The sequence below is a fragment of the Erpetoichthys calabaricus genome, chromosome 7, assembly GCF_900747795.2.
Source record: "Erpetoichthys calabaricus chromosome 7, fErpCal1.3, whole genome shotgun sequence".
Lineage (NCBI taxonomy): Eukaryota > Metazoa > Chordata > Cladistia > Polypteriformes > Polypteridae > Erpetoichthys > Erpetoichthys calabaricus.
This window is the reverse complement of record NC_041400.2, coordinates 12,725,126-12,752,508: the sequence shown is the minus strand read 5'-3', so window position 1 is coordinate 12,752,508 and position 27,383 is coordinate 12,725,126. Positions and strand designations below refer to the sequence as shown.

At 36.5% G+C, this 27,383-nt stretch overlaps 2 protein-coding genes across 3 annotated transcripts in view; both read right to left on the bottom strand.

Moving 5' to 3' along the window:
* The window catches only part of LOC127528794 (uncharacterized), a 254,061-nt gene that overhangs the window by 134,747 nt on the left and 91,931 nt on the right, over positions 1–27,383 (bottom strand). The window lies entirely within an intron of this gene.
* The window catches only part of smad2 (SMAD family member 2), a 102,384-nt gene that overhangs the window by 60,734 nt on the left and 14,267 nt on the right, over positions 1–27,383 (bottom strand). For both annotated transcript variants that reach the window (XM_028805022.2, XM_028805021.2), the window contains exon 2: positions 5,093–5,390. In XM_028805022.2, coding sequence (XP_028660855.1) covers positions 5,093–5,328 — 236 coding nt within the window. In that variant the 5' untranslated portion in view covers positions 5,329–5,390. The remainder of the gene's footprint in view (positions 1–5,092; positions 5,391–27,383) is intronic.

The following is a 27,383-nucleotide window of genomic DNA, read 5'->3' as shown; positions in this document are numbered from 1 at the left end:
GTTGCAACATCCCAAGTGAACTCAATCAAATTGCTCTATAACTCTTTCAAACAAAAATCAAACATCTGATTTTTTCGATAGATGCAAAGTAGTACTAATGCTTTGCATTAAGAGAGATGAAAACCAGAGTGGTCTACCAGAAACACAATGCGAAGAAAGCAGGTGTTTTGGACTGTCCAAAGAAAAACTGGGTTTGTCTGCCTAATATCTTGTGTTTACTAGATTACAAAAGAATGGAAAAGGTAAATGGAGATTACAGCTGAACTGTACATACCAGGTCAACATTCGTGCTGCCAGTGGCACCGCCAAGTGTCATGTTAATTGGGTGACAAAATATTTGGTGTCAATTTTGAAACTGCTGAGAAGTTGTGAAGATGTTGTGCAATCCGTCAAGCCCTGTGATTTTTATTCAGTATAAATGGACATCCTCAAGGCAACAAGATTCAGCGACTGCAATCGTTAAGAATGATGTGATCTCTGAGTCAAAGTCATGTAGTTTGACTCTGAGTTTAGTATGAACTTTTAAGGCAACCTTGGCAATTCTCTATAATTCTGGAGCAAAATGGACAGACAAGTCAAAAGTGTCTAATGGAAATATTCAAGGACCTTGCGTGTAAAAAAAAAAAAAAAAAAAACCACCACCACCACCAAAAACTGGGTGTTCATTTTATTGAGCAGGGCTCTGGGTGACTTGACTGGATTAAAGGAACATGCACTTTCTATCAAAATATTCTTTTAGTAAATGTAAAGCCATCCATTTTTAAGCAGGACAATAATCAACAACAATAACTTATATCTTGTATAGCCCCAAATTACACAAAGAATGCCTCAATGGGCTTTAACAGGCCTATTTTAGACAGCCCCAGGTGAGTGGTTGTGCGATGTGCATCAAAAAATGGGGTCAGAAAAATACAGAAAACAAGTATCCAAAACACACAAACAAATCTAAAATCACAATGGATTAAGAAAAAGAACCTAAACCCATAAAATACCAAAATACTGTGTGAGCAACTCACCTTGAAACATTACAACTGTAACCAACTTGTAGAAGTTCTGAAGGAGGAGTGAGTGAAAATTTTGGCCTTGCCCTTCTAACAGACAGATCAAAACCGGAAACAATTTGTTGCAGTCACTACTGTTAAAGATGGCACATCCAGTTACTGAGTGTTTGGAAGTTAAATTGTCCACATGGTCCATCCATCAGTGCATAACATTTAAACAGGTATCAACATTTGTATATTCAGAGTTCCCTTTATCTAATACTGAGTTTCACTCATGTAATGATAATCCAGAAGCAGTACTGCAGAGAATGAGGTATGGGGCAAACACTGTGCTCGAACTACATGTTCCATTTACATCTTCAATAGAAACATATCTTTAGTTATTTAGTGGACAACACCACCTCAAAAAAAGAAAAAACCTAAGAGGTAGGTCTGAATAAGTTTAAAATTTTTACAATTTGCCCTGACCGATTATACTCCACATGGAATGGGATTCCATCGAGTCTTTCTTCTTGTATGATGTCTTATGTGTAAACGCATCCCTAAGCTATTAACTGTGCCTAGTGTCAAATAAACTAAATGGAAAATCTTGTTTTCTCCATCAGCAAAATATTTCAGATACAGTGATCCCTCGCTATATCGCGCTTCGCCTTTCGCGGCTTCACTCTATCGCAGATTTTATATGTAAGCATATTTAAATATATCGCGGATTTTTTGCTGGTTCACAGATTTCTGAGGACAATGGGTCTTTTAATTTCTGGTACATGCTTCCTCAGTTGGTTTGCCCAGTTGATTTCATACAAGGGACGCTATTGGCAGATGGCTGAGAAGCTACCCAACTTACTTTTCTCTCTCTCGCGCTGACTTTCTCTGATCCTGACGTAGGGGGTGTGAGCAGGGGGGCTGTTCGCACACCTAGACGATACGGAAGCTCGTCTAAAAATGCTGAAAGATTATCTTCACGTTGCTACCTTCTGTGCAGCTGCTTCGTGAAGCGACATGCTGCATGGTGCTTTGCATACTTAAAAGCTCGAAGGGCACGTATTGATTTTTGACTGTTTGTTTTTCTCTGTCTCTCTCTCTCCCTGCTCCTGACGGAGGGGGTGTGAGCTGCCACCTTCAACAGCTTTGTGCCGCGGGTGCTTCGCATACAGCCCTATTGATTTGTTTGCTTTCCTCTGTCTTTCTGACAGTCTGTGCTCCTGATGCGCACTCCTTTGAAGAGGAAGATATGTTTGCATTCTTTTAATTGTGAGACAGAACTGTCATCTCTGTCTTGTCATGGAGCACAGTTTAAACTTTTGAAAACGAGACAAATGTTTGTTTGCAGTGTTTGAATAACGTTCCTGTCTCTCTACAACCTCCTGTGTTTCTGCGCAAATCTGTGACCCAAGCATGACAATATAAAAATAACCATATAAACATATGGTTTCTACTTCGCGGATTTTCTTACTTTGCGGGTGGCTCTGGAACGCAACCCCCGCGATGGAGGAGGGATTACTGTATTCTTTTCTTAGACATTCAAGATATTAAGATCTTCATTAATTGCAACATTTATTTTTATCATTTCAAAAACTTCTATATAAATACAAGAGGTAAAAAATAAATGAAGTTCCCTATTAGTCTAGGAGTATCATTTACTAAACATACTTTCCAGGCCACAATATTGTTCTTAAACAAATATAAACACTACCCCACAGCTTGTTTGTCTATATGAGTACATCCCTGTTGTGCAGACTACATAGTCAGCTCTTCAATGACAATGGAAGCTAACCTACCCATTCAAAAATGTGAAGAGACTCAAACTATTCTTCCTTCTCTAGAGTATATTTTTGATACGACAGACCTAGAAGTTCTCAAACAACATTTGGAGCAACATTTCAAGTTTTAAAGTTGAAATGTATTTTTCAACCAGAATTTTTGGCCTTAGAAATGATGAATGCAGTTTAAAGTAATTTCCCTAAATTAAAAATGCCATGCTTTGCATTACCCAGCAAGGAATGGAACTAACAGCCAATATCTCTTGTCCATATATTGATCCACTACGGTTATTCTTCTGTCCAATGTCCCATTATTCATCAGTTTTGGTAGTCAGAGTCCCATTAATGCCAAGAGGAAATTTCAGTTTTACTAGACGGTTAAGTAGATTTTTTAATTACACTCACCTTGGAAAAAAGTTAAATCGGTTTAAACAAAAAATAGGTCAGAAATCTGCTGTTGAATTATTTGAAATTAAAAAAGAAACTAAACCGGAAAAAGATACAGTATATTCAAAAATAGTGCTTATGCCTATGTATAACAATTCACTTTTGGCTTTTTAAGATAATCCAGGTTTTAAATTGTTACCTTTGGTAAAATGGTTAAAGAGTATTGTGGTATAAGAAGGGAGAGAAGTGTGATTACTTTGTGTACATTTGCCCTTCACATATAAATGGGTGTTTAGTCAGTGACATCATACTTGCAGACAGCTCCACTTAATGTAGGTAGGCATCAACAGATTGTGTTAAGCATACAATTTAGAAGGTGACTAATGAGTTTGGAGGCGAGATAATACTTTTGAAATAAAAGGTTCAGTTTTCATTTTGGTTTACTTTTCCCAGATTACCTTAGCCTTGTGAAATGATGATTCACCAATCACATAAATGGCCAATTTTAAGGAAAAGAATATTAGAGTGTATGATCCAACAGCTTGCTGCATTATTATTTTAATATAGTTTTGGCTAGCCAATGATTAGTCAGCAGAGAAACCTGTGCTGACTGTGCAAATGCATGTTTGCCTCACTGCTTATGTTTAGGAGAACCAAAAAAAACCACTATCAACCACAACTAAACAAGCAAAAAATAAATGCATTATGTAGTAAAAAACTGTAATAGCACATAAACTCTGATACTAACAAATGTCAAATTACAACACTCCTTTAACAAAACCTGCATTTTAATTCTGGCTCACAGGCTTACTGCCAATATTGCAATCATCTCACTTAAGTAGTTCAGTTTGACTAAGAATCATTTATTTAAAAAATAAATAAATAAAAATAAAATAAAAATGAATCACAGCCCTGGCTCTCGACCTTAATTAGAAAAGGGTATGTAATACATTTTTCATTAAGAAGTTATCAGATTATGGAACACCATGTATTTATACAGCTTAACAAGTAAAGCAAGTACTTTCCTACTGTTCTCCAAATGTTTGCTACAGTGTGTACTGTTAGTGCAGCATCAAGTTGGAATGGGGAGGTGAGGGATGGTGGTACCTGTATATAACATTTATTTAAGTAAACAAATCTAACAAGTGACATGTAAAAGCGGCAGACTGGACATGCCCTACAATAAGCAAAAGTCCAATCATCTGTTATTTACAAAAAAAAAAAATCTACTATAAAATCTCAGATGGTGCACATCCTACATTTTCATTTAAACAATCGTGCAAATAAAAAAAAGAGTAAACACAACACAAGTCTAAACATGTATGCACATTTGCACATAAGCATAAGAAATAACAGAATTCATGCAGAGTATTTTCAGAGCAATAGTAAATAAAAATCTTGCATTTTGTGTGCCTATTAAAACACTAAGTTACATGTGCATAATTAACGAACAGAAAAAAACAAAACAAAAAACAATTATACATAAAGGAAACTTGTCTTAAAATAAATTCTACACTCAAATCTTTTAATCAATCATACTACCTACAGACACAACAGAGCTCCTGACTTAAGGGCAATGACTAATCCCACAAGATATTTAATCAGTCTGAGCAAAACATTAGTCTTCAAATTTTAAGCATAATTAAAGATTCTCCCCCACCATCTTTAAATGCCTTACCCTGGTTACTTATTTGTGCAGTTTAAAAAGATTAAAACCAGCATTTGGCTAATTGGCTAATAGGCAGCATAGATCTTGAATGCATTTACTAAGAAGATTGAGTAAGAAATCCGGTTTAAGTTTACAATTCCTATGGGGGTCTGTATTTTAGAAAGATAATCTGTTCTGTTCAGATTCAGGACATTCTGAAATCTACCAGTTTTTATGAACATCAAGGCTCAAACATACCACAGTAACACTGTATTTCTTTCTACATATGTACTTACCTTGGTATAGTTACACACTTGGTATTACAGTTCTGAGTGGTAATGGCTTTTTCTAATTCATCCAACTGTCCAGTTTTCTTGAGCTTTTTCACTAAACTTTTCACTGCTTTTTCACACCACTTCTCTTCTTGCCCATTTTGTTCCCCTCCACCAGCTCCCCCTGATCCACTTGCAGATTTTTTCCATCCGAGCAAGCGCTTCACAACTGGGGGTGTAAATGGAAGGATTGCTGACATTGTATCTGCAGAAGCGGTTTCAAATATGTCAATGAAGGCAACGTCTCTGAATGACCAGCAACCTGGGGGAAGGGAGAGGAGAGTAGAGAAGTAAGCACACAAATACACAAATTATGAATAGAGCATGAAATAAACACTTAACATTCAACTGTTTCTTGTACATAGAATTAATGTATAAATTACAATATAATTAAAAGGAACAGTCATATTAGGTATAAGTTAAATAAGAAAACTGACCTTGCATTTTCCTGTGCCATACATAATTAACATTTGTAGCCATGAGTATGTCTAAACATGTACCAGCCTATATTATCTTACAACCATTGGTCATGACCTTGAAATGGAGTAAGTGGACATGAGAATATTATGTAATGCCAAGTTATGTGTTGCAGAAAAAAAAAAAAAACACTGCATTGTCACATCTGTGGTATAAACTGCACTGCACTACACTGCCACACATCTAATGCCCTCTTTATAACAGAAGTTGGGGTGACGTAATTATTAATAGAAGACCTATGTAATTTTAGTCCCAACTGAATTGCTCACGAATGACAGAATTTTACTGTCAACATGGAATTGCATGGGACTAGTATAACCTGCAATTCCTTTTTACTGACTTTTTATAGAAGGTAAAAGCTCTGTAGTCTTACAGTCCATAAAAAGTTACTTAAATGAGCAATTCATAAGGGACTATAATTGCAGAGGTCCTCGGGTAATAATTTCTTTACCCCACCTCCTGATTAAGAACTATTCTCACCCAAAAGAGGTCTTGAAATAAAAAGTATGACATATATTTATTTTTATGAAATGCACAGATATCGGAATCCTATCTGGATCAGCAAATAATGGTTTAAAATAACTATCAGCATTGGACCAATAATTAGATTTGTCTGACAGGTCAAATATTTGATGATGGATATATTGCATTCCAGATGGCAACAATATTTGGGAATTACTGAGCTGCAGCACCAAAACAAAAAGTGTACATCAGCGCAACATAAAATATGCCATTTGTTATAACTAATATCAAACATTCTGTGCATGGAGTTTAGCATATCACCTTTGAACACTTCTTACAGCATCTCAAACTGTTTGGCTGCAGCCCTCATAAAACAACATGATTACTGTATGTACCCCACTACCTCACTGCACAGGGCAGTCCTCCAGCAAATGACACTGCTTACTGCAGTAACACAAAGGTGAGAGGAGAGATTTGAAACTCTGAATTTCATTTCAAAAGAATAAAGGGGGGTGTAAAAGAAATTTTGAATGTAGCAGCTTTATTGAAAATGAATTCTGAACCGAGAATAACCTGAAAAAAAAAACAAAGGTCAAACATCAAAGCACTAATACATGAGCGCTATGTGTGTAAATGGGACTGTTTTACACAACTGGCACCTTCATTTTCTTTCCTGCCCGCACATACTCTTGTGCATGAGAATACAATTCCAGTCGCTTACTGATTAACTTCCAGCTAGTATACTATTCTATAACTGTTCATGTTTTAAGCAGTCCAGTGCCTGTTTAAATTTTCTGCCTCCTGAACTTAGAGACAGGTAGTCATTTGATACTTGGGGGGGACAAACCCATAAAACAGACAATTCCAAGTACAAGTAACTAGGGGGCAGTACAGCATCAATACAAGTACCAAGGAACATTATATGTGCAATCCCTAGCTGCAGGTGCACAGCCAGTTGATCAGTTCCATGGAAAAAAAAAAATATCAAAGAAATTTGACAAAGATCATCCAGATGATTAAAACAATTATTGCAGTGGTGAAAATACTAATCCGGACAATCAGTCATTTTCTTTTACAGAACATATTGGGCTTTAAGGGCTGGTTGAGGACCATGAGTCCCATTACATAATGCCTAGTCTCTCTGATGTAACTCTTCCGGAGTTACACATAACTGTACGCAAACACCTTGTATATAATGTCACAAAGATACCATTCTGACATATGAATGTCTGATGAGTACTGCAGTAACGCTCAACTTAAAGGTAAATTTCGCACAAACAGTTAAGTTACAGTCTCAATCCACTGTATTAATTCCCTTCCTAATTTGTAAACACTTCAATCATGTCACCACTCAACACATCATTTTATGTAAACTGAGAAGGCTCAGCTCTTTTATGCTTTCTTCAAAACTCATCCCCTGTAGCCATGAAATTAGCGTAGATGCTCTTCTCTGAACTTTGTTCAGTGCTGCTATGTACTTTTTGTAGCTTTTGAGACCAAATCTCCACACAGTACTTCAGATGATGCCTCAAAAGTGCGCTATAAAACTTCAGCAGAACCTCCTTTAACTTGTACTCTACACATCAGGGTTCTATATAACCAAATATTCTGTTAGCCTCTTTAATGGTTTCTGATCACTGTCTAGTAATTGATAGTGATGAGTCTATGGTGAATCCTAAATCCTTCTCATAAGGTGTACTTTCAATTTTCAAACCTCCCATTGTGTATTCAAACCTCCCATTTTTACTTCCTACATTTACTTACATTAAATTTCATCTGCCAAAAATTTCGCCCAAGCCTGTATGCTGTCCAAGCCCCTCTGTAATGATCCAACGGATTCTAAATAATCTGCCAATCCACTTAACTTGGTATCATCTGCAAACTTCACCAGCATGCTATATTCATATTCATGTCCAAATAATTTGTATACATTAAATATAGCAATCGCCCTAACACTTACCCCTGTGGGAAACCATTCTTAACATCAATCAATTCTGAAAGGGTTCCTCGCACAATAGCCTTCTGTTTCCTGTGTCTGAGCCAATTCTGCCCCCATCAACACACTACACCTTGAGCTCTCACTTCTTTAAGTTTGATGCCCAACCTCTCATGTGGCACCATATTATTTATCCCGACTTTCAGAAAGCATTTGATATCATATGCTCCACTTTGATCATATTATTTTGTTGCTTCCTCACAGAATTCCAGGATCTTAGTAAAACACACACAACTTCCCTTGCCTGAACCCATGCAGACTGTTCAGTAAAACTTATGTACTTGTCATGTGTTGCTCAATCTTTTTCCTTTCACCTTTCTTCCATTAATTTACCAGAAGGGGCTGGGCGGTCTCATGGTCTGGTACCCCTGCAGATTTTATTTTTTTTCTCCAGCCATCTGGAGTTTTTTTGTTTTTTCTGTCCTCCCTGGCCATCGAACCTTACTCTTATTCTATGTTAATTAGTGTTGTCTTATTTTAAATTCTTACTTTGTCTTTTTTTTCTCTTCTTTTCATCATGTAACACACTTTGAGCTACATTATTTGTATGAAAATGTGCTATATAAATAAATGTTGTTGTGATGCATGTTAATCTTAGAAGCCTATAGTTACCTTTTAATATGGATAGTATTTGCCGTTTTTTCAGTCCTTTGGAACTTCCCCAGTGCACAGTTACTTCCATAAAAATATGCACAAAGAGATTATTCATGTACTCACTAACCTCCTTAAGAATGCAAGGAAAAATAGCTGGTCCTGGTGATTGGTTTGATTTCAGCCCATTTAATCTACGCAGTACTTCTCCCTCTACAATTTTCAAATCCCTCAGTACCTCTATATTAGTCCCTTTTTACTGCTGGAAGGTTATTTGTTTTCTCATATGTGAAGAACTCAGAAAAAATGCAAATTCAGAGCATATTCTATTGTCTTTATTTTTCAATTCAACTTTTCAATTCCTAACACACTTTACCTCCTCTTTGACAGCTCTTTTACTAACTCTAACCTCTGTAACTGCCTTTTAGCTTCCCTAATATCCTTCTTAATGGCTGCCCTCATGCTCTCACATGCAACACAGCTCAAATTATAGTTATTAGTCTTATACACCTTATACAGCCGTTTCTTTTTTCCTGGCAGCTTCTTTTCCAAATCTTTATTAACCCACTGCAGATTTTTTTTTTTCCTTACTAATTACAAATTTAGGTATGTACCCTGCGGTGGGTTGGCACCCTGCCCAGGATTGGTTCCCTGCCTTGTGCCCTGTGTTGGCTGGGATTGGCTCCAGCAGACCCCTGTGATCCTGTGTTCGGATTCAGCGGGTTGGAAAATGGATGGTTGGATAGGTATATACCTGATCCGTATTATATGTAAAAAGTTTTTAAACCTGTTCTACTGCTCCTGGACTGTCTCCACACATAAAAGCTTATCGCAGTCCATCCTCCTTACACATTGCTTCATTTGCTCAAAATCTGCCCTACCAAAAGTTAAACTTGACTGTTTTAGGCTTTGCATACTCGCTCTTCCAAAGCACTGAGAATGAGCTTCTAATGTTAAACAAAGAAAGCAAAGATGGACACCTTTCACAAACAGTGAGAAGTCAAGCAAAATGACACCTTTTATTGGCTAACTGAAAAAGATTACAATATGCAAGCTTTCGAGGCAACTCAGGACCCTTCTTCAGGCAAGATGTAATTGTTGCCTCAGAAGCTTGCATATTGTAATCTTTTTAGTTAGCCAATAAAAGGTGTCATTTTGCTTGACTTCTCACTACATTCATAATGGCAACAAAACCCTAGTACTATAAACAGTGAGTAAATCTGCTTTTATGCATGTGACTAATATGAACTCGAATGACACAGTCTGAACGGTCAAAAAAAATTAGTGAACACGGGTGAAACCTTAAACTCTATCTGTGACTGCTTAAGACTGGTAAAACACACTTCTTATTTATTTATCTTTTTAAGCGTATATCCGAAAGTCACTGCATGCTGCCACAGGCAGGAACACAGTCTCACTAACATCTTCTATGCACCGTCTCAAAAATTGACCAGCGGAATCTTTTGCATTATCATAGTGCTATGCTATGCTTTAGACTGTTACATTCTCGAAGTGACACGTCACATGAGCCAGAGATATTGCTGTGCTTCTCTAACACAGTGTGAGTGGTGCCAACCCACAAGTGATCACAAAAGAGCAATTAATTTTCTCTCTCTCATTGGAAAGAAACCTGGTCATATAAATGATGAAAGCAGAAGCTATACAAGTGAAAATAAACAGTGTATTCCTGGAAATGATGTGTGAGGGATAGCCAAGTCTGGAAAAGTGAAAAACCTTATAATGTTACATAGTAGTGTCTGGAGCAATATGAAAAGAAATATGCACTTTTCACATTGAATTTTAACACACATATTCAAATACACACATATTACAAATACCTAGAGTAGCAAAACTGCTTAAACATAACCAAACATACACACGGACAGAAAAAATTAATTCCAACCATCTTACTGAGAAGACTACATATGGTTGTCACTTTGAGAAACACTGAAAATGACTTGCTTTTGGTTGAGCCTTTCCCTTAAGGAAAATACTACAAACAGTGTTGACAAACTGTGACAAGTAGTAGTACAAATAGGAACTTAAAGGAATTTGTAGAGCTAACTATTGCAATTAACAAAAGATCCTTGAAAAAACAGATGTCATTGATAAAATACCCTCAAATTTATTCTTAATGAGCTAATGACCTACTTTGTGAAACCAAGGGAAATGAATAAAAGTTTGAAAAAGTGTATCAAAATGTACTTACTGCATTCAAATATCCCTCTCAAAAACATCCATCCATCCATCCATCCATTACCCAACCCGCTATATCCTAACTACAGGGTTACAGGAGTCTGCTACTATAAATATTATATTGGGGAAAATGAACCACAGCACAAGATTTCAGATAACATTACAGTACCACCTTGAAATGATGTTAGCTTGACATCACTTAAACAAATCAGTTTTGTCTTAAATTAGGATGCAACTTACAGTTTGCACCTACTGCATAAAGCAAAACTGTAACCATGTTCTCTTGATTTAACTATCATAATCAGAGAAATAAGCAACATTCAAGGAATCATTGCAAGAACAACAGTTATATGTTTTGTAGCAGATTCTTTGATATCAACTTTAAATTAAAAATGTAGACTCAATGAGAGACTTATGATAGTGTTGAATTAGGACCACTTACATCTTGAAAGATTTCTTGTATATATTGTCACTGTAAAACATTTTATATACATTTTTCATTGAACTAAATGCTAAACTGAAGCCACCACAATTTTATACTGCAAATCAAATAAGAGACAATGTACATTAAGACTTAACTGTCTCCTTACCACAATTACCATCATTCTGCTACTACACTGTCATCTGGACCATTCTAAACACCCCCCAAATCACTCCATACATAAAAGCCAACACTATAGGTACAATATTTATCATTCACTACAGTAAGGTATCATTAAATAAAAAAATATTATTGGTATCCATGGGCATTTCAAATAAGTATATTTTTTTCTATATATTTGAGATTAAGTCAAGTCAATAACCTCTAGACTGTGAGCAGATATGCTTCCTTGGAATGGCATGACTAAAGCTTGTCAGACAAAAACATAACAAGAAAAGCAAGCAGTAACAAACATACTCCCATTCAAGCATTCACCTCACATTTCTGCCAGGTATTTACAATTCAGGATTGTCAGAATGAATGCAAGTATGTCTTCCAAGCAGGTCAGCTAGTGATTTGCCTTTTCCATCTTAAGACAGCCACTATGAAGAAAACTTCATGCATTGACCACTGACCACAAATTTGTCGTGTTCAAATATTATTTCTCCTCTTTAACATCCTGTGCCGTAACTCATTACTGCTTTTTGATCCTGCATTTCAGAAGTTTTTAAATAAACTCTTCCAAAACAGAAGATATTAATTTTGGTTATACGGGGAATCCTTTGCATGTCTGATCGGCAATCAAAGGGGTAATTCAGAATTTTTTCTATTAGCTATGCCTCCGGTCTAGCATGGTGCCATCTAACAGGTAAAAATCAAATAATGCACAACCAAATTTCCATTAACATTTAACAATGGCTTTATCAATCTACCCCTTGATGGCCATAACAGCCTTGAAAGAGTAAAGTAAGCTTCAAGTAGTTCACGGTTTTGCTTTTTGTCCCCTTTATGTTCTACTAATCGAATCCGCATCTGGCCCAACAACCTCTTCTACTGAAGTCTGTGAGGAATTCCTCCACTTTTTCCGTAACAAAATTAAAGATCTAAATAATTTAACTAACAAATACATCATGTTTAGATCTCTTCCTGTTTTCCAACTCCATACAGCTCCTTCTCTAAGTTCTCAGCAGTCACATCTGCGTTTGTTAATAACCTGCTTTATAAGATGAGACAGACTACTTGTGTACTGGACCCCATCCCCAGCACACTATTTAAATCCTGCTTTCATGCCATAATCCCGACTGTTACAACAATAATAAACTCATCCCCTGACACAGGCTCTGTGCTGATCACTTTTACAATCGCTTCTGTAACTCCAATGTTAAAAAAGTCTGGTCTTGATGCTGACAATCTTAACAACTTTCGGCCTACTTCCCACTTACCTTTTCTGTCAAAAGTTCTTCAGCGTGTTGTAGCCTCCCAACTCACCGATTTACCTAACCTCTAATAATTTGATGGAACCCTTTCAGTTTGGTTTCAGGGTGCAGCACAGCTGTGAAACTGCTCTGCTACGGGTAACCAATGATTTGCTTATGGCAGCAGACTCTGGACAAAACAGCATATTAATTCTATTAGACCTCAGTGCAGCATTTGACCTGTGAGACATGACATTCTACTGTCCAGAATGGAGAACATGCTGGGTATCTCTGGCACTGCCCTCCAGTGGTTCAAGTCCTATCTGACTGGTAGGCAAGAGTTTGTTAGTCTTGGCAACAGCAGATCCAGCTCAGCGGCAGTCACACAAGGAGTTCCTCAGGGCTCTGTCCTCAGTACTCTTCTCTTCTGTATTTATATGCTTCCCCTTGGCCATATTATACGTAGCTATGGACTGGGTTTTCATTTTTATGCAGACGATACTTAACTCTATTTCAATGTTAAAAGTGAAACTTCATCAGAGCTTTCTCAGCTCACAACCTGCCTCAGTGAAATTAATACCTGGAAGGACCAGAACTCTTTAAAATTAAACTGCAACAAAACTAACCTCCTGCAAATTGGGACTGAAGTGCAACTTAATAAAATGAGCTCCTTCCCAGTCAATCTTGGCGGTGATCTCATCAGACCTGCCTCTACTGTAAAGAATCTTGGTGTCATTTTTGATTCCTCCCTTTCTTATTCCACCCACATAAATCACATTAAGAAGCTTTCTTACTTTCACCTCCGTAACATATCCCGTGTTCGCTCCTTCCTCTCCTTTTCTAATGCTGAGAAACTTGTCCATGCTTTTATCACATCCCACATTGATTATTTTAACTCTGCAGGCAGGTGCCCCTTCTAATCTTATATCACAGCTCCAGCTTATTCAAAACTCAGCTGCAAGAGTCCTTACACGAACCAGCAGCAGCGAGCACATCACACCCATCCTGCTCCACCTCCACTGGCTCCCTGTGTCCTACAGAATCGAATATAAAATCCTACTAATAACATACAAAGCCTTAATCGACCTTGCGCCAAACTACATCAGTGACCTTCTCCATCACTATGTGCCTGTCCGCCGACTAAGATCCTCTGATTCTGGCAATCTTTTTGTGCCTCACACTAATCTACACTCCATGGGTGACGGGGCCTTCAGCTGTATAGCGCCCAGACTCTGGAATGACCTACCAAAATTAATCAGGTCAGCAGACTCCATGAATTCTTTTAAAAAACAACTCAAAACTCATCTGTTCAGGAAGGCTTTTAGCTCTACTTGACTTTATTACCCTTCTCTCAGTTTACCTTTATGTCAAGATGCTCGTGTAACCTGTGTGTGTGTGTGCTAAACCATCAATTATGTTCTCTGTTAGGCTTTTTTTGTCTGAATTTACCGTCTTAATCTTCTTTATTTATTTATCTGGTTTGTACAATGCTATATACTGTATACCCTGCCGTTCTATCTTAAACTCTGTGAAGTGCCTTGAGCATGGGAAAGGCGCTATATAAATAAAATGTATTATTATTACTTTTCCTTTGTTTTTTATGTATTGATATTGAAGTAAATGGTTTTTATCTATTAAATTGTTATTTGTATGATTGAGTAGCATGTCACTGTAATGGTCTTCATTTCAAAAATAAAAACTAATTCCTATATATGTATGTTTTTTACAAACTGAACTCTAAACCATACTTTTACTATATTTATGAAAAAGAACATTGCACTAGGAATAAAACACTTATTTTTGAATAAAATTATTGTGTTTTGTTTTTAATTTCCAAATAACTGACCAATTAATTAATTAGTAAAATAGTTGTTAGTTGCAGCCCTAGATAAAAACACCACATACAACTTTTTATGGATTATCCATCCATCCATCCATCCTCTTCCGCTTATCCGAGGTCGGGTCGCGGGGGCAGCAGCTTGAGCAGAGATGCCCAGACTTCCCTCTCCCCAGCCACTTCTTCTAGCTCTTCCGGGAGAATCCCGAGGCATTCCCAGGCCAGCTGGGAGACATAGTCCCTCCAGCGTGTCCTGGGTCTTCCCCGGGGCCTCCTCCCGGTTGGACGTGCCCGGAACACCTCACCAGGGAGGCGTCTAGGAGGCATCCTGATCAGATGCCCGAGCCACCTCATCTGACTCCTCTCTTTATGGATTATTTCTCATGTAAAAACATTTCCTATTTGATCAATGGTAGATTAAAATTAATGACTGAACTTTACAAGAGCCAAGACATATACAGTATATACAGTAAAAACAAAATACAGTCAGTCACTGCTAGTATATGAGAACACTGTTCTGAATAATTATTCCAGATAAGAAAATTTGTGGGAAATGCACTACAAAATTAATTTTTCTGCACATCCTAGTGGGAAATAATACATGTCTGGAATTTTATAACAACATAAATACAGTAATACAACCAACATTGAAACATAAATTGATATTCAATCAAAACTGGGAAGACAAAATTAATGTGAACAGTTTGTCACAGATGTATTTAGGTTTACAAGTTAAACTAAAAACTCTGCATGTGATACTTTTTAACTGGCAAAAAATGCAATCAAAAAAGGAACCATTTGAGCCCATTCTGACAACCTCCTTTACCCAGCGATGCCCCGATTGATCAGCTGCTGATCCAAGATTGGTAGATTTTCACCCCAAATGAAAATCTCAAAAAACTACAGTAATCCCTCGCTACATCGCGCTTCGACTTTCGCGGCTTCACTCTATTGCGGATTTTATATTTAAGCATATTTAAATATATATCGTGGATTTTTCGCTGGTTCGTGGGTTTCAGTGGACAATGGGTCTTTTAATTTCTGGTACATGCTTCCTCAGTTGGTTTGCCCAGTTGATTTCACACAAGGGACGCTATTGGCAGATGGCTGAGAAGCTACCCAATCAGAGCACGTATTACGTATTAAATAAAACTCCTCAAATATATTGTGAGCACGGGGGCTGTTCGCACACCTAGAGGACACGACTGCTCCTCAAAAAACGCTGAAAGACTACCTTCACATTGCTCCCTTCCTTGCTGGGCTTACTTGTGGTTGCTTTGTTGCACTATATGCTTCCCGCACGGTGCTTCACATACTTAAAAGCTCAAACAGCACCTATTGACTTTTGATTGTTTGCTTTTCTCTCTCTCGCTCTGACATTCTCTGCTCCTGATGGAGCGGGTGTGAGCAGGGGGGCTGTTCGCATCCCTAGAGGATATGGACACTCGTCTAAAAAAAAGCTGAAAGACTACCTTCACATTGCTCCCTTCCTTGCAGCTGCTTTGTCAAGCGAAATGCTTCCCGCACGATGCTTCACATACTTAAAAGCTCGAACAGCACCTATCGGTTTTTGATTGATTGCTTTACTCTCTCTCTCAGACATTCTCTGCTCCTGACGCGCACTCCTTTGAAGAGGAAGATATGTTTGCATTCTTTTAATTGTGAGACGGAACTGTCATTTCTGTCTTGTCAAGGAGCATGTTTAAACTTTTGAAAGAGAGAAATGTTTGTTTGCAGTGTTTGAATAAAGTTCCTGTCTCTGTACAACCTCCTGTGTTTCTGTGCAAATCTGTGACCCAAGCATGACAATATAAACATATGGTTTCTACTTAGCGGATTTTCACCTTTTGCGGGGGGTTCTGGAACGCAACCCCTGCGATCGAGGAGGAATCACTGTATTTCTATTTCAGGAACTGCTTTCCTAAGCTTAAAATGAATTTGGTTGTAGTGCTCTTTACACAAAGTATTACAGTAGTTAAGGAATCTGTCATTTTGCTGCCAAACTACCTGTAAATAGGCAGCTGACAGTCAGACTTTTACAGACAGTGATGGCAGTAATATTGGCTTTTACATTTAATAAAGTGGAGTAATAAACTGAGAAAAAGGGAATCATTTGCTGTCCTGTGTAATTTGAGGAGCAACAGTGTTAAGAAAAGAGATGTATATTTTTAGTAGAAATTATAATTATAAGAGAATGAGTTCAGACCTTTTCATTTTGTCCTTTAAATAAAATGGATGTTCATTGTCTGAACATGGACAGTGAGCGAGCTTTTGTTTATACTGTGGCACACATCTTTATTCAAAAAATATCAGAAGGAAGAATTTGCCCTTGCTGCTTAGTACACAAGTATTTTTTAGGTTAAGTGATAAATTTTGTTAATTTTACATGTGAACTTTTAATGCATTAGCTTTGTATCTTCTTGATATACATGAATACTTTATTAGAATTTTGGCTTATAATTATAACAAGAATTTGAATTTTCTTTAATAATGTGGACAAATATTTTTGTGCATGTTTTTAGATTAAAAATGTTTTAAGGGTATTTTACAGTCACCGAAATGTTAAGTTTAATCGTTTGCTTAATTCACCAAAGGAGTTGTACTTTGTACACAGTTCACAATTTCTTTATATCTGTTGTTATCTGTACACTGCTTAAAATGCTAAGTTAATTTCATGGGATACAAATGTATAGCCTACAAATATCAAGGCTGCATGTAAAGGTAAATGTACAATAAAACAGATCAAAGGCTTGCATTCAAATCTGACTGAAGCTAACTCTACCAAACAGTTTGCAATCCAACAACATGGGTGCCAGACATAAGCCTGGATAAAGAAGGAACACTGATAAATAAATAAGACTTGGTGGAATCTCTTATTTATTTACTTATTTATTTATTTTAAAAAAAGGAATGAAGATGATGGTGAAAAAAAGAAGAATTCAAACTGGATGGTGACCATAACAAAAATATTCCACTCTTCAGCCTTGGAAGACTAGGGATTTTGGTGTTAAATGTGCTACCAAGTCCCATGCTGCAGCTTTGGGGATTAGAAGTGACAGTGAAAATAAATGATGCTGAACCCCAGAAGCGGAGGATGAACTTCACAGTTGGATGCGGAAATTTAAGATCAATGGCAAATCAGGAAGTACGAGATACTGAAACAAGAATCAAACAGAGCTAAGTATGTCATTATTGGCCACTGTAAAATGTGATGGAGAGGATGTGGAGAGATGAATAACTTTGTAAATTGCTTTGGTCTAGAAACAGCAGGCATGACGATGGAGTGGGAATGTTACTAAGTAAGAGGGCACAGGATTCACTAATGGGACACAATGCAAATGAGCAAGTAATGCAAGCCAGTTTCCGAGGATAACAGTAGCATATGCACCAACAGCATCTCATTGTGATGTGGAAATAAAAGATATTTTCCATTACACTGAATCATGTGCCGTCAAAGATTAAGAAAAGTGATGTCAAGATCATAGTTGGAGACTATGATAGGAAGCAAAAAATGTGGGATTTGAGGATGTGATGGGATACAATTAAATTTATGAAAAATGAAAAAGGAGAGTGCCTATCTGAAATTGCAAAAAACAAAGATTGTACATTGCTAACACCAAAATGAAAGCGGACATGGGAGTCACTGGACAGAAAAACTGAACCTGTCTGATATGATTCTGAAACAAAAATGAAAGAACTTTGTGACAAACTGCACAATGTTTTGAAGTGTAGATTATAAGTTCAGACAACCGATTAGTTCTGTGCAACATCAAGCTCAAAATAAAAAGTAACAAGAACTAGAAGAACACTGACCTGATGAGATACGGTTTAAATAAAATAAAATCAAATGCAGAGGATATACAAAAGAATGTAGCGAAATGGACAACAAAGTGATGACTATGGAAAGAATTTTGAGAAGCTACAAAAGATTGCAAACAAGAAATAAGACCCAAGAAAACCTTGAAATCAGATGATGATAGGAGAAAGCTGAACATCAAAAAGAGATAGAACGAGAAAACAAACATGAAATATGAAGAATTGCTTAAGGCGATGAAGTGTGCTAGGGCTGACAAAAACATGGACTGAGAATAGATGTGAAGAAATTGACCAACGCATAGTTGCAAACAGAACAATTAAAAGGAATCTTTCAAAGAACATTTTGAGTAATTAATGATAAATACAGTTATACACAGATAGATATGCAAGCAAAAAAAGAGACTGTTCATGTAAAGGATCTGTTTGCTGATACAAATGTATATAAAAAAGCAGACATTGGATAGACTGTAAAAGAAAGGTAGTCAATGAAACAGACAATGGAATTGTATTTGAAGTAGCAAAGGCAATCAAAAAGCCTGTTAACGAGCAGGAGTATTGGGATAGATAGAATACCAGCAGAACTGATTCTGTGTATTTCTTTGACTAATATATGTGGAAATCTTGGAGACAGGCCAGTGGCCAGAAAACTGGTATAAGACAAATACATTGGTACTACCAAAAAAGGGTGACTTGAAACGATACATAGATTACTTGTCAACAGCATTTATATCACATATAAGCAGTTGTTCTGAATGTCCTTCAAAAACAACTATGGATAGCCTTGGAGTATGGACACTGTATTCTCCTGTAAAGCTAGAAAGATTTAAGATTTTAGTTTTAGATTAAAGATTTCAGAATTTTACAATTAAGATTTTATTTATTTGGAGCTGATGAATAAATTTAGTGTGTTCTCTTATAAAACTTGAACGCTTATGGTCAGGATTGAGACTTTTCAATTTTGTACTACCCATTTTACTTATGTGAAACTGACCAAAGAATTTAGTTGTGCAACTTGTGTTCTCCTGTTAACACTTGAAGCTTTGACTGGTCAAAATTAAGATTTTAGTTTATTTTACATATATACCTATTTTGTAAATTTGAAATACAGTTCTATATAGATCTGTCATGTTCAACTTCTAACAGAAAATAAATATTTAAACCAAAATTAACCTTGTAATGTCTCTACATCTCACTTAGGAGTAAAAAGGAACCTTTAAGCTTGACAGAAACAGTGATTTTATTTATCTTGTGACATTTATCAATATCGACTGATTATAAAAAAAAAATGTTTTTTTTTAACAATTTTTTAAACAATTTTTTTCCAGCCCTAGCTGAGAGTAGGAGAATGGACAGCAATAAAAACGGGCAAGGAAAGAAAAGGCTTCTGGATACCAGCTGGAAAAGTCTGAAAAGCACCATCTGCCTCAACGGTCCCTAGATGGACTACAGAGGATCTCTGGATCTAACTGAAGCTACCATTTTACAGTGAAATTATATTTATACCAAATATTTTCATTATTCCTACTAATTAACTATTTAAATTCAAAAGAGTACAGTATACAATAAAATTGTGTTTTGCAGCAACAGTCAGCAAATGTCAAGTCACTAGGAAAAGCAAGAATTGATCTAAATCAAGAATGATTTACTCATTTGCAGTTGTATGTTCCATGTTCAAGAGTAAGGGGCGTCAGTTAACTAATATTAGCCCCTGGTGGGAAAAAAAAAACAAAACAACTATTACAAAAAGTACCCAATTACTTACATAGTACTTCTGATACATTCAATCAATTCTCATCACTATAACCAAAGCTGGATAATAAAGCTAGTTTGTAACTGTATTACAAACATTACCAGATTCAATATAGTTAATGTTTATAGTGAACAGGTAATTAATATTTAGTCAACATTTTTCATTTATCCCTACTGCCCATTGACCCCAGACAGAAAAAGAATGCTACAAATGAAAAACTACCAAATAATAAAACAAGGCACTGAACTCATCTTATACCTTTCTGTTTTCTGCCTCCATTAACAAAGACATTTAAAATATAAACCATTCTGATTCTGTAAAATGTTTAAAAGAAACTGGTAAAGATGATCAGCAGAATTCTTCCAACTGAACAAAGACTCGTACACTTTTTTGAAAACTGCAGTAAAAACCTGTAAATTCATTCAGGACGGAAACCTAGTAAAACAATGAAGGATCATGGGAAAAATTATTAGTGCTTCTAGTCAAAACCAGCACTTTAAAAGCTTTTGAAATGCTGTCCGATGATATGCATGGCCAGTTACAGTGGTAAGAAAGAAACAAAAAAGAGGATACAGTGCAGTGTTCCACTGAGAACAAATATCAACATTAATAGACACCAAATGGATTAGCAGGTCTGCAGAAATTTCAACAACAAATGTTCTGTTCATCTTAAGTCCAACATTTGGACTCATTTTTATTTACACAGTTTAATAGGTCAACAGAGCTTCATATTAAGAACATAAATAGTATTCATGTACAAAGTTGGACTACAGTTTTGAATATTACAGTCAAGTTTTTCAGTCTGAATATTGACAATGAGCATTGGTAATTTGAGGTGTCTTTAGTTTATATCACATTCCTGGATGCAGTATGTAATATTGCAAGATTTTTTACATTGCCACATTATCATCAATGAAAAAGAAAATCTTTACCCAGTGAGAGAGGTGCAGCTCCAGACTTTTTCAAAAAGAGGAGCTGGTCAATATGTCTCTCTCCCTGCCCTTCATTCGAAACATGCACTTGAAGTCAGACTTTAGGGGCTATATTCACAAAAAGATCAATCTCATACAAATGAATTTTAAGCAAATACAAACTAATGAAATTACAGAGAGAGAAAACAAAAACATTTCTCCTTAAATCTTTTTTTTGCCTGCCACACATACTCTGGCTACAGCAGTTCTGTGCAACCTTAAGCAAAACTGCTGGTCACAGAATACGAAATATATAGATTTGGTTCAAGACGCAAGAAAGTTTCATAAGCAAAAAAAAAAAAATGTCCTAAAAGATAATAGACCAATTAATTAAAATAACATGGATTTTTTCATATGCGACAACAACACAGTTTTAATGTGTTTTGATTGTAAGGCATGAATTTTAACAATTTGGGAGAACAGTCATGTTCATGGTTAAGCTTGTAGCCTCTCTGCACCTGGCCAACAAACTTCACACGCACATTTAAATACACTGAAATGAAACATTTTAAACAGGGCTCTCACCGCTGGTAGTGTTGCTGCCTCGTGATCCAGCTTCCCATGAATGAAACCCTGAATTTAGTTGCTGCCTGTGTCGACTTTGCACTCTCTCCCTCCATCTAATGTCGTTTTTTCTTGTATACACAAAGACATGTATGTTAGGATAAATAATTATTCCCAATTGCCCCTGTGGGAGTGGGCACTACAATGGAGAGGCACCCAAGTAAGGGCTGTGTGGTGCCTTGTGCCAATTGCCACCAAAATACACGGTGGCCTCCATGAAGCTGCACTAGGTTAAGCTGCTTTGTGAATTTAATGATATATTTAAATATGAAACTTAATGACTGGTGGACATCCCTACTAAACAGATGAGCTTATCTCAAAACGCATTGTTTAAAGCTAACCAGAAATTATTACTAATGTGTGTAGGGATCTCACAAGAACCAAAACTTTGTGCCTTCTTAATACGAAAATCCAGAAAACAATGGTTCCAGCTTTTTTATAGTATCGGTAGTACAAAGTGAAAGTCCGTAATGTAATGTACTCAAGTGTAACTGCAAGTAGACAAATTACTTCAGAAAACACAATAACACATGAGAAACACAGGAGTAAAAACTAAATATAAAAATGGATCACAATAGTGATGATACAGCACCATATTAACATGTCAAAAAGAAAAACAGCAGAAGTTCTGTCTGGAAGTGTTTTGAGTTCAATGAAGAAGACTTTCCTGTGTAATTGCAGGACTCAACTATATAAAAAAAAAAAACAAAAAAAAAACCACGCACTAGTTACTGTCACTCTTACCCCATTATGGAATTCGTTCAGAAACAGATTTGGGCGTGCTTCAGAGCAAAACAATGTGACTGATCAGATGAGGTCTAATCATTTAACTTATACTAGCCAACGCCCCGCCATAGCATACAGCGGTGCAAGAATAGGAACGGAAAACAGTGAGAAAGGAATTCAGAAATCAAGAAGAAATAAATACTTCTTGAAAGACGCAGTGTGTATGTAGAATTTCCGGCCAAGCAAGATTACATGTGAAAGTGATAAATAAAGCCGGCTTTCCGAATTTACATACTATGGCCATGGCATCCTGATAGTTTTCTTGCATGTATCTTGGACTTCCTGGAAATGTGGATGGTAATATGATCATTTTGCCTACACGTACGTTATTTTCAGCGTTTGCTTGTAGTGCGTCTGATAGTCCTTTGTACCGTTCCATGCGCAGATCTTGTTGATGTAATCTGAGATAGTTGAGACGTGTACCCTCTGTTTTAACATTCACATCTACGACGTACTGTTGGAATAGTTTGCCGCTGGAGTGTAAAATACTAAATGTATTCCTCATTGCTAATCTGTACAAGTAAAATTGGCATTGAGTAAGCCTTATGCTTTTATCGGGAACATGTTGTAAATCTTTGTGCCAGCCAGTGTCTCCATAAGGGAATAAAAGTGGGTAAACCATAGGATCGCAATTCATATTGAGCGTGGAAATCTGTTTACAGGAGCTGCCTATGGGATAGATGCAAATGTCCCTTTCGGCAGGCGGTTCGCCATCTTCTCTGACGAAAATCGCTGCAACATCGGTGTGACATGTCAGGGCATTGTATCACCATAAATCCTGCCTAGGGTTTTCCTTGAAAACCATTCGTACAGATGCTGTTGGATTGGACTGAGTGATTTCATGCATGTGTTTGTATGATTTAGCAAAGGGGTTGATGGTTCTGAGCATGGAATCTAGCTGGAGAAGTACATTTTCGCTGCATGCAGAGTTTGCTTTATTTTGTATTTTGCTGTGTCAAAAACATACACCTGTCCATATCCTGGAGAGGTAAAAGTGTTAGCATATGGTGGCGAGATTTGGTGATAAATTTGCCTGTGTATTTTAAAACAGTATGGTCCATGGCCAGGAGGTTGAGTTATCTGTGCACCCATGGAAGCGAATGCTAGAGAAGAGTTGTATTCTTGAATGTGTTCACGGTAATTTTTAGCTTCTGATGTTTGCTGTGTAAGAAGCTGTTGTAAAGACACAGGTGGCTCCCGCAAAGGTGGTAAAGCTACTTTACCGTTGTAGCAGCACCTCGAGTACTTGTTGGATGTATTACGCTCAGCAGGCCAGTATAGTGCATGACATGGAAGAGGACGAATAGGAGTGTGTGTGTGGGTGGGACCAGTTTTGAAGTGGAAGCAGGATGAACCAGAAGAGAAATATATATAAGAGATTGTCATCTATTTGTGAGAGGAGATGGAGAGCTTAATCACTTTTAATTAGTGTCCTATACAGTCCATATAAAAGGAGCAGAGGAAATGCATTCATTCTCCGATTATAATAAGCATGTCTACAGATTCATCCATTTTCTAATAGGCAAATACAACTCTGGGTCATGGGGGAACCTCACATGCATTCACAATTACACATAAAGGACCAAACTGCTGCAGAAAGTGAAAACAAAAAAGAAAAAAGGCAAAATCCAAATGAAGTGGATACTGGCTTGCCTACATGAACAATGAAATGAGCTAAACCATTTGTTAATGCCAAAATGAAATTTATTTAGTGCTTTAATGCATCGAAGCACAAACCACATTGACCATTTCAAAGCTGCCGTTACTGATAGCATTTAAGTATGTTATATTGGATTACAGAAAAAGGCACTTAAATAACAGCCATACTTTAATTAAAGACCACTAAAAGGGACTTCTGTTTTTGTCATGGTATCAAGTATTGTAAAATTTCACTGGTATTGGTATCGAACACAAAAATTCTGTTATCATGACATCCCTAAACATGTGCAAAATATACTAAAATGGGGTATTCCCCGTCTTACTGGGCAAGCGGTAAGATAGTTGAAATTTACTTATACTATGATCTGTGACAAACTAATTCTTTGAGAGATTAGTATTTTAAAAAAAAAAAAAAAAAAAAATGTTTTCTGAAAAGCAAAGGTTTCACACATAAAGCAACATAAAACATCTGTTGCTGCTCAAGCCGCTCACAGGTGGCACAATGGCTAGCAGGAATGCACTGCAGGCTGGCTGCCAGTCCGTCTTCACATGGCAGGGGTGTCAGCGGCAGCCACAGAACAACGGAATCTGGTTTGTACCTAGTCACTATAAGTGGCAGCTACACAAACGTGTTCAGCACAACAGTCAGATGGGAATCAATCAGCTGAAGCTGGTACCACACGTGCATTTTGGGTTACCTGCATCAAAACCTGAGTCTGACAAGTAAGAGTCCAATTCAGGAATAATATGCAAAACGTCTTACGCATAAAAACGTATTTTGCTTTGTGCATTTGCTTCGCTCTCTCACAAGATGTCAATGCCATTTTTGCCATTGTTTGCTCTTCGCTACTCATATGAGCATTGGGAATTCCGGTCAAACCAACAAAGAGAACTTTCCTTCTACCAAAAACAGTCGAATTAAAGCATAACAATGGGGTTGGTCACCGTTTACAGTTGATTGCCACCCTCAACCACTCCTCTCGAAAAAACTCGACATCCGCCCTGAACAAGTTTAAAAAGGCAATATGCCAAACAAGTTAATTTGGGATTTTTCAAAAAATTATCTCTCAAATCATTCAATTACCAGTTTAGGCATAACTACTTTTTACCATAAACCGTAAACAACTCCTATAACAAAAAAGTAAAACATGTTTATTCCACCAGTTATTTTTGGAAAATCTCATCAATGAGACATGAGGAAATTAATTTTCCTTGCCAGAAACTACTTTACCTAAAGAGTGTTTTTCTTTTTTTATTTAAATGTATACGACCCTTGAGAAAATGTTTTGAAGACACATCTATGTTAAAAAGAAAAAAAAAAACCCTTTCGAAACATGCCAAATGCAAAGTAATACCTACAGGGAAGACAGACAAAAATTTATATTTCTTGTAAGTACCCCAAACTTAAAAACCAACACCAATATTCTTACAACGTAAAAACTATGCTATTATATCCACTGTCTTTAAACTAGCCTGCTGAAATTGAGCTAACTAAAATAAACAATAAAACACAAACTGACTACATACATGTAGGGCACCAGTAACTAATTCTGAAAAGAATTTGTTGCCATAGAAAACTCTAAATACACAGGAAGAGAGTCTTGCAAGAGACACTGAGCCAAATACATTTTCATTAAAAAAAAGAAGAAAAAAAAAGCAATCACGGACAAATATATATTCTTTACATTGGAAAATTGCGCAACAGTAAGTAAAAAATACTACTAACTGGAAATTAAGCTTCTGAATTAGCACCATTGTATATGTATTTTATTCAACAATTAAGGGACAGTTGATGACCCATACTCCAAAGAAGGGTATGTGAGGGATATTTTGATGCTTGACTTAATTTTTTGCAAAATGTAAAATAATTCAATTTATTTCAGTTAATTTTTGTATAGCGCTCTTCACTGAGTGTGAGGTAAAATGCAAATGCAAACTTTACCGATTAAACAACAAGTACATAAAGACACCAAACAGTTAAATTGTGATTACCATAAAATGTAATGACTTAACAAAAAAGTTACTGCCATGCCAAGTGCCTACCACATTGTCAAATAAATTTGATTTTATTTAAGAAAGCAGCATAAAACAGACAGGCGTTAAGTCCAGAGCTGATTTAGGTACTGCATCCATTTTGACCAGGATAGGGTATGGCTCTTTGCTGCTCAGTACTAGAAAAAGCCAGAATTAAAATAAATAAAAAAAATAAATAACAGGCAATGAGGTTTCTGGATGTCAATTATTGGTTAAGCACAAGAGTAACATAAATAAATTAGTGATAATAAAAACAATGCAAGCTCATAAATAACTATAAAATGTGTTTCTTTTGTCCATGAGATGTACATCATTTAGACTGCATTTGAAACATGGTGCATTTTTGGTCACTATACTATTAAAAATACCACTTCTCTTCCATTCTTGCACAAAATGGCAAATTCTAATGTAACAGGCTAAAGGAAGCGAGTGTCTTAAAAGCTTGAAAAAGGCTTGTTGTGTCAGGACCTCATTTATGTCTTCAATAAGCTGACTCAGCAGAATTCCTTTGCTTCTACAATGAATCACAAACACAACGACACTGGTTGCATTTAATAGAAATGCATTTAGGATGTAACATGAGGATACTACTTATTTTATTGATTTTTTTTTTTGTTTTTAAGTGGCCAAATGAGAGACACCGGCACACTAAGGTTGGCTCTTTCTCCTGTTTTGCTCCTATTTTCAAGTTACCAGAGGCTATTATAAACTATGTTAATAAATTCACCAAACTAAATCAACTAAAAATAGTAGTGTAAAATAACTTTGCTACTCAACCAGACACCAAATATGTTTGTGCACATCACATGCTAAGGGACAATGAATGAATGGATAGATGGGTATGCTGTCACAGTCAAAAACCTAAGATGGACCACGTTTATTTCAGTTTTTATGTATACTAGGGGGCTTTGACCCCTGCTCGCTACACTCACCAACCCCTGTGCCTGCGCTACGCGCTGGCCTCTTTGTGGTTCTGTCGCTCACATATGGGTATGCAGTTATAAAATTTAAATAGATTTTTATTTTCATGGGAATTTTACATATGCATAATAGAACTATTCTACATTGCAGCGAGTAATTAACCATATAAAAAAAAAAAAGTAAAATGTAATAATTTGAAAGTAAATTATGCTTCATGTAGCATTATAAGTTATTCATTGCATAAACGATTTTGTTCTGTTTGGCTTTGAAATTAACATGCAAAAACTTTTTAAACTTACACTTTTTACTGTAAAACTTCAGTAAAAAACTATTTTTTGAATAAAATTTTCATCAATATC